This window comes from Bos indicus, chromosome 8, assembly GCF_029378745.1.
Source record: "Bos indicus isolate NIAB-ARS_2022 breed Sahiwal x Tharparkar chromosome 8, NIAB-ARS_B.indTharparkar_mat_pri_1.0, whole genome shotgun sequence".
Taxonomy (NCBI): Eukaryota; Metazoa; Chordata; class Mammalia; order Artiodactyla; family Bovidae; genus Bos; species Bos indicus.
This window is the reverse complement of record NC_091767.1, coordinates 11,503,288-11,514,449: the sequence shown is the minus strand read 5'-3', so window position 1 is coordinate 11,514,449 and position 11,162 is coordinate 11,503,288. Positions and strand designations below refer to the sequence as shown.

The 11,162-nt window shown below is 48.6% G+C and overlaps 1 protein-coding gene across 2 annotated transcripts in view; it reads left to right on the top strand.

Annotated features, from left to right (window-relative positions):
* Nucleotides 1-1,696: 1,696 nt before the first annotated feature.
* Nucleotides 1,697-11,162, top strand: part of ACO1 (aconitase 1) — a 63,061-nt gene continuing 53,595 nt past the window's right edge. Inside the window, exon 1 of one of the 2 annotated variants that reach the window (XM_019965853.2) lies at nt 1,697-1,821. Coding sequence is in view for 1 of the 2 variants with exons in the window: in XM_019965852.2 (XP_019821411.2) it covers nt 2,277-2,284 (8 nt within the window). In the remaining variant the exon portion in view is untranslated. Of the gene's footprint in view, nt 1,822-2,080; nt 2,285-11,162 lie in introns of those variants that run through there. The other variant, XM_019965852.2, reaches the window with a different exon arrangement.

Below are 11,162 nucleotides of genomic sequence, written 5' to 3'. Positions count from 1 at the left end.
TAAATTTCAAGGCAAGACCTATTACCAGTATCAAATACCACAGAGCAGTCAGCAAGGCAAGAACAGAAGAGAGGTCACTGGGTTTTGCGATCCACACGTTCCTGGCGACAGGCCCAAGCGCACAAGAGTAGGGCGATGTGAGAACTGTCTCCTTCACAGTTTTGGCCAGAGCGTTTACTAATAAATCTCAATTCCTTTTATAGTTCTGATTGAATTATTCCCTGTCAACGATGACCAGTCCTCCTATTCCATGTATGTTATCATTGAACATTAAGAAATTTTGCTTTGTGAAGGGCTGCCTTGGTTAAGAATCAAAATTTAGCTGGATGTCTTTTCTCCCTACCCCTCAGCCTTCCCTACATACTCTCTAAGGGGACCCCAGTCCACTCAAGGGAAGTTTGTTCAATGGATGTGAATGGAAACAGTTTAGAAAGTGGGTAGGAAGAAAGTCTTCTCCCATATAGTAAAAATATAATGCTTGTTATGTGTGTGTGCTCAGTTACTCAGTCATGTCCAATTCTTTGCGACCACCAGGCTGCTTTGTCCATAGGGATTCTCCAGCCAAGAATACCGGAATAGTTTGGCATTTCCTCCTCCAGGGGATATTCTTGACCCAGGCATTCAACCCACGCCTCCATCTGCATTGGCAGGTGGATTCTTTACCACTGAGCCACCTGGGAAGCAATGTTTACTACACAATAAATATGTCCTTCTTCAAACTTGAATATAGTAGTAGCAGTGTTAGTTGCTCAGCAGTGTCGGACTCTTTGCAATCCCATGGACTGTAGCCCACCAGGCTCCTCTGTCCATGGGATTCTCCAGGCAAGAATACTGGAGTGGGTTGTCATTTCCTCCTTCTCCAGGGGATCTTCCCGACCCAGGGTTATGAACCTGTTTTTCTTATGTCTCCTGCAATGGCAGGCAGGTTCCTTATCACTAGCCTCACCGGGGAAGCTGAAAATGCTACGTTACACAGGTTGGCCCCTATGGTGATAGTCACTACTTATTCCTTCTATAAGCCGTATATCCATATACTCAAGATGGAAAAGTACAATAACTCTTCATATAAGTTGGGCAAAAACCTCACCTTTTCTCTAGAAAGATCTAATAAGTCAAATTTGCCTGAGCAGGCGCGACTCCAACCAACCTATAGAAACTAGGTGCAGTGACCAAGGCCTGCTGAGTCAACTCAGTCATTTCTCTGACTTCTGACAGGTGAACAGCCTGCATTAGGAAGTGTTGTTAGACATTAAAAAAAAAAAATTAAACACTGAAACTTTGCACTCCATAACCATGGAAACTTTGAAGTCCTGGCAGTCACTCGGCTCGCTCTGCCAGGCGCTAAGGTGGGGGCGGATTGGGGGCAAAGGGGAGAGGGGGAGGTGACCACGTACCGGGGTGTCGGACAGGGAAGCCTCCACTGATGGTCAAATCATTTTTAAAAGCTGCATCTCTAACATGCGCCTTCAGCTCCCTCCCTGCGAGCTGGGAAGTCACACTCCACGCCCAAGAGTGAGCGTGTCCCCGGCCTGGGCCATCATGGGAGGAGCCCGTCCCGAGGCGCCTTCCGGCCGCTGACCCCCAGCTACCCGGCTCCCTCCCAGCGAGGTCTCCCCGCCCGCAGACCCCGCCCCGCCTGCAGGCCCCGCCCCGGCCCCGGCCCCGCCCCCGCCCCTCCCTCAGGCCCCGGCCCGGCCCCGCCCCTCGGCTGGCGGCCCCGCGGCGACAGGGGGCGGAGCGGCGCCAGCAGCTGGACTCAGCCGCAGAGAGCGCCCCCAGCCTGGTTCCCCGCGCCAGTCGGAGTCCTCCGTGCACTCCGCGGTGAGTACGACGCGGCCCAACCCGGGTCCCCGGGCCCGAGCGCCGGCCGCCCTGCCCTGGCAGGGGAATCCGGGTCGGCGGAACCCCGAGCCGCCTCCCCGAGCCGGGCTGCAGCGCGCCGGGCCGCCCAGGGGAGATCTGGGGGAGCGGGAAGGCAGCCGGGAGAATCGGGACTAGTTCCTGGGGACTGACCCCTCCGCCCTGTTCCCAGCCGGTGCCGCGCCGAGGACGGGGGCGGGACTGGAAATGGCTCTCCTCGGCCTCCTTCGCCCGGGCTGTGCCGGCCGCCGGGAGAGTCCGCGCCGAGCTTGTGCGGGCCTCACCCGGGAGTCGGCGAGGTTGAGGGGGCCGCCAGGAGAATCCACGCTGCCACTTGTCCCGGCACACTGAACCGGGGAGTCCTACCCCCAAGGAGGGTGTGCGGCCCTCGCCGGGGAGTTCTCGTCGATCTGGGGATGGCGAGGTAGGGACATTTCCTACTGGGGTTCCGACAGATCGGGGAGTCCACACCAGATGGTAAGGAAATGGAGTGAGGGGGGAAAGAGACCCTCGGTGGAAGGGGTGGGGAGAGTCCATCCTAAAGATTCACAGACCCAGGGAGGAGTGAATGTGTGTGTCTGTGTGTGTTGCGGGGATGGGGGCAGAGAGTCGGAAACAGTCTCTCAGCAGTGGGGACAGAGTCCATCCTAAAGATTCACAGACTCAGGGAGGAGTGAGAGAGTGAGTGAGTGAGTGTGTGTGTGTGTGTGTGTGTGTGTGTGTGTGTGTTGCGGGGATGGGGGCAGAGAGTCGGAAACAGCCTCTCAGCAGTTCTCAAACTCCCGTATACACTCTTAAAAATTAGTATATTAAGGAGCTTTTATGTGGGTTATGTGTCTCAATATTTATCATATATAACTAAAACAGAATTTTCAATATATTTAGTATCTCATTTAAATATAGTGGTAAAGAATCCACCTGCCAGTGCAGGAGACGTAAGAGATGTGGGTTCAATCCCTGGGTTGGGAATATCCCCTGGATATGAAAATGGCAACCCACTCCAGTATCCTTGCCTGGAGAATCCCATGGACTTAGGAGCCTGATGGGCTCCAGTCCATGGGGGTAGCAAAGCGTCTGCTATGACTGAGCACACAGACATGCATGCATTATATGTTGATATGTGTTTATGAAAATAACCATACCTTTCAAAATAGAAGAAGAATGTCATTGTATTATATTTTTGCAAATCTCTTTCATATCAGTTTTAATAAGTAGCAGCTAGGGTTCTTATATCTTGCTTCTGCACTGTCTGTTGCAGTATCACATGTCATATCGCCTCTGGAAAACTCCACTGTGTACTCCTGAACGTGTGTGGGTAAAAGCATCAAATAGCATCTTGGTATTAAGAAAGTGGTTTTGACTTTGCGAATCCCTAGAGTCCCCTGCACCACACGTTGAGAACCACTGGAGTAGGAAATGAGTCAGGGGCTCAAGTCATTGATCCCGCTTCTTGTTTGTGATCCTTCCTCTGAATGGGAACACGCATCACCCCAAGGAAGGATGGTTAACCTCTGGTAGCTGCAACCAAGCTGACCTCACTCTGGAAACCCAAGTACTGTGTCCCCACGTAAAAGATAATGAGCCCTGCACGCCTCCTGAAAACTGGCAAGGCTCTCAGATGCCTTGGGTTATTTCTGTGCCTGCAGAGGTGGCCTGTGTATGCCTTCAGATTGTAGCGGGGATATGGCACACAGGACCCATGGGTTCAGAGACATGCCCATAGGGAGCCGGTGCCAAGTGTGGAGGAGTTTGTTCAAGAGCTTCCAAGTGGGTCAGAAGTGATTTCGAAGAGAACAGGGAGGCATGTTGTTGCCTCCCTTTCCTCCATGATCGCTTCTGTGTGTGGTTGTGCAACCTTGCGTTTATTGGAAAATGATTTCCCAGTCTTGGTGCTCTTTCCCTTTCCACTTTTGGGGGCGGGGGGGTGTTTGTCCCTGTGGGTGGCCCTTCCTCAGCCTCTGCCAGACCCCAGTGTCCTGGAGGCTGCTGTGTGGTAGGTGGGGGCCCCTCACTGGATTTCTTCCTTGGCTTCTTGCTCTGTCAGCACAAATTCCAGATAGAAATTAGGTACATATATAGCCTTATAAGAGCACCATTGTGGCTCAGCGGTAAAGAATCTGCCTGCCAATATAGGAGATGGGGTTCGATCGCTGGGTCGGGAAGATCCCCTGGAGAAGGAAATGTCAACCCACGCCAGTATTCTTGCCTGGAAAATCCCACGGACAGAGGAGCCTGGCAGGGTACAGTCCACGGGGTTGCAAAGAATCAGACACGACTTAGCAACTGGACACACATATACACACCATGGCCTTATAAATGTTTGGAAGACAGACATCCCAAACCATTAACAGTCAGTTCTGGGCAATGGAGTCAGAAAAAAAGGCAGGAACCTTCTCCTTGTTACTCGTTGTGATACCATATGACCGCCTGTTTAGCAGCATTCCTGTATTGCTTTTACAACCTGAAAACAAAAACTGAAATCCCAACAACATACACTTTTTCAAGGAAGATAGGATTATTTCTCTGATAAGAATGTTACCACTACTCCCTCTCTCCCAAGAAAACAAATTACTTTATTACATCACATTTCCAAACTAGTATCTGTGATACTAGTATATACAAAGTCAAAATGATACTGAGAGAGAGCCCTCTGAGATCAAAACATTCTTGAACAGTATAGTTTGGTGTAAGGTTAGAAGCCACCAGATCAGACTGTTCTTCAGTGGATCATCATACCCCCCTTAAACTGCTGTTGTAAAATGCTATTTCATGAAATGTCATGAAGTACAGTTTTAAAACTGAAAAATGTAATACCCAAGACTGTTTCTCCTTGATCCTACAGCTATGAGAAGAGAAAGCATGTTCGTGTACGTTCTGATGTGCCCATGTACCAACTGGGGCAAAGGATATGCCCACATGCCAAGTGGCTTTCTCTTGGTGGTGGAGTACAGTAGATTTTTATTTATCTTCACTTTGCTTATTAATAGTTGGTGCTGCTGCTGCTGCTGCTTAAGTTGCTTCAGTTGTGTCCGACTCTGTGCGACCCCATAGACGGCAGCCAACCAGGCTCCCCAGTCCCTGGGATTCTCCAGGCAAGAACACTGGAGTGGGTTGCCATTGCCTTCTCCGATTAATAGTTGCTGCTGCTGCTGCTGCTAAGTAGCTTCAGTCATGTCCAACTCTGTGCAACCCCATAGACGGCAGCCCACCAGGCTCCCCAGGCCCTGGGATTCTCCAGGCAAGAACACTGGAGTGGGATGCCATTGCCTTCTCCGATTAATGGTTGCTAGCAACCACTAAACAAGTATTAAACTTGATATGACCAGAAATAACCCCTACAGTTACTTATGTAAGGAGGACAACATAATTGCCTTCGTTTTTCTTAGGTGGACCATGCAACCTGGCTAGTAGCAGACCCTTGCTACTCCCTTCCTCCCAGTGGGAAGTGGAGAAAGAAGTGTGTGGAAAGCGACTCAGGGGGAAATAAAAACAGCCCTCAGTCACATTGTGCGGTGTCTACTTCCCCCTGTAAGATCAGCTCCAATCTCAGCCCTGCCCGCTCCTTCCAAGTGACCCAGAGGTTAGAAAGTTCTTACTGGATTTGCACCATCACCCGAGAAGCCATCAGCTGACCATCTTCCCAGACTCACTGGCCTTCATTAATTTTTTTTAGCCATTTTTAATGGCTAAAACTTTAGACATACAAAGAAATGGAGAGTATAAATCCCCAGCTTCAACAGTTATGAACATTAGCACTTGGCCAATCTTATTTCACCTAGACTTTTCCTGGAACTCACTCTTTTCCCCTCTTCTAAGAGTTAGCATCTTTATGTTCAACTGTATAAACTAATGAAAGGAATATTTTTGTTGTGTCTTTTTAGTATCAAGCATGTACTGACTGCTGTAGCAAAATCTTAAAGTCTTGTGCCCTGCAGTCAGCATGACTGAACCCCTGGAGTGGACTTCACACACTTGCTATGTGGTCCCACTTCTCCGCCTCTGCATTTGCTTGCCTCTTGGCCTTTCTTCTTCCTGTCTCCCCGTTCTGCTCTCTTAAGGCTTTCTCAACTCCCCTAGTCATAGCTGTCTCTTTCCTCTGGCCTCTCTTATGACCCTTTGCAAACAGCAAGCTTATTTCAGTCTCCTTAGTCAGATCATCATCTTTGTCATATTCAATTAAAGCAAGGTTTTCCTTTCTCCCTTTCTCCTATGCTGCTTGTGCTTAGTTGCTTAGTTGCTTGGTCGTGTCTGACTGTTTGTGACCCCGTGGACTGTAGCCTGCCAGGCTCCTTTGTCTATGGGGATTCTCCAGGCAAGAATACTGGAGTGGGTAGCCTATCCCTTCTCCTGGGGATCTTCCTGACCCAGAAATAGAACTGGGGTCTCCTGCATTGCAGGTGGATTCTTTACCAACTGAGCTACCAGGGAAGCAATGCTTTGTGCAAAGAAGATGCTCAAGAAATAGATGCTAAATTACTTTAACTCAAGTTCACTGGAGAACATTTTTGATTACAAGAGAAATGCATCATTTCTAGGGAAATTTTTCCCGTATTGTCTAGGACCACAAACGTTTTATCTACATTTTTATGTTTTATCCACATAATAATTTTATGCGCATAAAATTATTTATCTGCATAATTTTTAAAAGAACTGCAACAAAAAGAATCTCCAATTTGAGCCGACATAAAAAAGCCAGCTTTTTTTGAGGAAATTATCTTTCTGATCTGTTGTCATTTTTTCACATGTATCTGGAAGACCTCTCTGATTCTGGAGTGCTTTTTTTCCTCAAAAGGAAAGAGTGACTCTCTTTTAGAATATCTATCGTGTTGTAAGATGTAGGCTTAAATCTTCAGTAAAAGAAATAGACTACATGTAGGGTCCACACGCCCCATGAACTAAGTTGATATCAATCAATGTCATGAATACTGGTAGCTCCTGGGTGTAGAGTCATTTCCAGTATTCATCATCTTTTCATCTAGTTCCTCCCTTAATAATCACAGTGGCCCTTGTGAGCTGGGCAGAGCAGTGCAGTCAGGTAATGTTACCTTAAATCTGCAAAAAGTAAACTGAGGTTTAGACAGCTAGAGTTAATCTTGTCTATGACAGAAAGTGGCAGAGTCTGATTTTAAGAGTAGATTAGAAACCAAAGGCTTTGGGATTGAATATTGGGAACATGCAAAGACAAACTCTCTAAACAGGACGTGTACTGGGGAGCCAGACCAGGTTGTTGAAGTCAGGATGTTTAGTTGCTAAGTCGTGTCTGACTCTTTTTGACCCCATGAACTGCGGCATGCCTGGCTTCCCTGTCCTTCGCTGTCTCCCAGAGCTTGCTCAAACTCAAGTCCATTGAGTCAGTGGTGCCATCCAACCATCTCATCCTCTGTCGCCCCCTTCTCTGGGATTGGCTATGGGGAACGTGCAAAGCCAGGAAACTATCTAAACATGACATGGATTTGGGAGCCAGACCAGATTCTTGAAGTCAGTGTGTATACCCTGATGCATAAAACTACCAAAGTGATAGCACACTCTCTGAACCAATCACTTTCCAAATGCCTTGGGTTTGGCTTTAGTCTTTGTTGCACAAGTTGATCTGCTTTCTGATGAATTGGCAAGGCTGCTCTGTATGAGTGCTAGTGGGGTTCTCTCTCATTCTGTTTTTGTGACTTCAAAACTTTGGGGAAACCCAACTTTGAACTGTGTGAATTGCCTGGGCTGTTGCTCAAACTGACACGGATGGAGCATTTCATTATTCTTGAACCTCATCATCCTTTCATGATCACGACTGTAGACTTACAAAGCAAAGTACACATTGTGGCTTGGCTCATGAAGGAGGCGTGTCGGCCTAAGAAAGAGTTCTCCTGCAGACTTGCCAGGTTTGAACTTTGGGTTGTGAAGAGATGTGAACGAATCATTGTGGACAGTTGGTTACATGTGATAACTACACGGACATACTCAGGACAGTTCTGTAATAGTGGTGGCATCAAGACCAGCACTTGCTATGTTATGCTGGGACTTCCCCAGCAGTCCAGTGGTTAGGACTCTGAGCTTCCACTGCAAGAAGCACGGATCCTATCCCCGGTCAGGGAATTAAGATCTCACAAGCCTTGTGGCAGAGCCAAAACAATAAGAATTGTTATGTTTCATAAAACCTTATCTGCTCAGATAAGGAATCAGTTACATTTTAAGGCTGGTGATGCCTGATAATGGATTTTTGACATCAACCCATACTTCAGAACCCATGTATACTGAAATTACATATACTATATGTAATTTCATCTATAGGTATGATTACTGTATGTAATCATCTATACTGAAATGTACATCTATACAAATTTATACTGAAATCAAGAGTATTTTAGGGGCAATTAGAGGAAAACTATCTAGTCCTCACTACTCTATTGGCTTCCCTTGTAGCTCAGATGGTAAGGAATCTGCCTGCGATGCAAGAGACCATGGTTTGATTCTTGAGTCAGGAAGATGCCCTGGAGAAGGGAATGGCAACCCACTCCAGTATTCTTGCTTGGAGAATCCCATGGACAGAGGAGCCTGGTGGGCTACAGTCCATGGGGTCACAAAGTCAGACACGACTACCTCAAAATATCCAAATTATCTAGTCCTCACATATGTACTTTAGAGTTGGAAGATTGTTTTAAAGTGAGATTTAACTTTTTTAATCTATTTGGTAATGTAGGTTTTTGGATGAGGAATAACTATAAGATTCTCTGCTTGTTTGGAAATGCGTAGGGCAAGGGAGTTGGCCATTGGTGGCTCAGTGGTAAAGAGCCTGCCTGCCAATGCAGGGGACACGAGTTTGATCCCTGGGTTGGGAAGATCCTCTGGAGAAGGGAAGGGCAACCCACTCCAGTATTCTTGCCTGGAAAATCCCATGGACAGAGGCACCTGGCAGGCTATAGACTCTGGGGTTGCAGAGTCAGACACAACTGAGCAACTAAAACAAAACACAAACTTGCCACCTTCCAGCCATGGGGTGTTGACAAGTTATCAATACTTATCGTCTGTGATCCTCAGTCTTCTCATCTGTACAGTTGGGTGGTGATCCCTACGTCACAGTTGTTGAGGGACTATATTAGACGCTGTGGATAAAGTGTCGGGCACTCCACCGGGGCTCGGCTCAGGTCAGCTGGCTGCAGTGCTATAGAGTGAGGTAGCACTCAGAGCAGGGTGCCTGTCCACACTTCTCTTAGCCCAGACCTCCTGAGCTCCAGGCCCATGTATGCTGTTGCCTGCCGTTCCTCTTCAAGGCAAACTCACCGTCTGAAACCAGTACCCAGGTGTATCACGGTCATTAGCTCTGCCAGTTTGCCCAGATGGGGCACACGGAGCCATGCTAGATCTCTCTCTTCCTCCCCCACCCTCAGCCCGTTCTCCTTTCTTAGCTGTCCCTGGGATCTGTTGCCCTGCCCTCCACTTCTGACTTGATGACTGCAACAGCACCATAACCTGCCTCCCTGACGCCAATCTAGCATCCTTCCCCCAAGTCAGCTCCTACCTCACCCAGCGTGTGTGCGTGCTAAGTCGCTTCAGTCGTGTCCTACTCTGCAACCTATGGACTGTAGCCCACCGGGCTCCTCTGTCCATGGGGTTTTCCAGGCGAGAATACTGGAGTGGGTTGCCATACCCTCCTCCAGGGGATTTCCCCTACCCAGGGATCCAACCCGCATCTCTTTATGTCTCCTGCATTGGAAGGTGGGTTCTTTATCATGAGCGCCACCTGGGAAGCCACCTCTACCAGAGTAATGTATAATATCCAATCAGGTCTTGAAGATTTCAGCTAAGACTCTTTTAACGTGCCTGCCTTCAAGTTTTTCTGTGCCTTTCTTCGAGGTCCCTCGTGATACGGGCCCCACCCCTCCCCTCTCCTCTGAGCCCCGCCATCATGAACATTTCCTTCAGACTCGTGGAACAGCTCTGTGACATCCATAGGGTCTCACTTCCATACCTTCACATGTGCTGTCTTCTCTGCCCAGAACATTTTTTCCCTGACTCCCTCCCTCAGTGTAGTTCTCCAAGTCTCCTGCATGGTGTCACCTGTCCCCAGAGGCCTTCCTGACCCCGTCCCATACTGGATCAGGTGCTCTCCTTAGATGCTTCTTTTGTCTGTTTGTTTTTGGCAGCATCGTGAGACATGTGGGATCTTAGTTCCCTGACCAAGGATTGAACCCATGCCCACTATAGTGGAAGTGTGGAGCCCTAACCACTGAACCGCCAGGGAATCCCCCGTAGAATTCCCTTTATCGGCCTGCATCCACCACTGCTGCAGGATGGACTGCTTGATCGTGTCATAGCCTCCTGACCAGTCTATGTGTAACTGAAGATGGCGGGGAAGCGGGGGGAGCGCTTATGTCTTTATCCCATCAATGTCAAATCAGTGTCTTTCAGGGTCGAATGTAAAACTGAATCTGCAATAGTGCCTTTTCTTGGACAAACCAGCAGCTCAGAAACCAGGTGCATCGTCGTCAAATGCTGCTCTAATACTTGTCCCATCTTTGACTCAGTGAAGTGGCCATTGCATGTGGATGCTACGTGGCCCTGTGGGCCACTGAGATGGGATTAGAGCATTATTGCTCAAGAGCTGGGCTTAAGGGCGGATGCACTTGACTTTGAGTTCCCTTTCAGCACGCCTGCGATCTGGCAGCTGCTTTCCCGCTCCTAACCACCTGACTGTGGGGAAAGAAAACAGTAGCATCAGGTCCTCCCTGCAGCTGCCTTTCTTCTGGAAAACCAAGAAATGTGGGTTTATAGCTCAAACTTCTGCGAACTTGACCAGCATGAGTCATCACTGTTGGATCCCAGCAGTGCTGAAGTGGGTGGGGGCAGATCACCTCAGAACCTCGGTGAATTCATGGAGAGAAATGCTGCCCAGAGTGACCTCTGGCAGCCTGACACTTGCCACCACCTTTTGTGGTGACACTCTTTCTAATTTCTAAAATTTGAGTTAGGGAAGTTCATTACCAAGGAACTACTAAATGAGGTAGGAGCTCGAGGGACTCACGTCGCTTCCCTTGCCCTTGGGACTCAGATACATCAGGGCTTGGCTGGGGTCTCTGCAGGTCTCGTTTTGGAAACCGTACTGGTGATGGTGGGTTGCTGCAGGGGAGGGAACCGCAGTTTAAGAAGGGCAGCCTTAAAGAGGACTGGCCTCAAAGAGAAGAGGATGAGGTCCAGAGTGGGCTAGTTAGGATGCCTGGTTCTGGTGGGTCCTGCCCTTGCTGCTGCTGCTGCTTCCTTTTTGAAAAGTTATTTATTTATTTATTTGGCTGAACCAGGTCTTAGTTGCAACC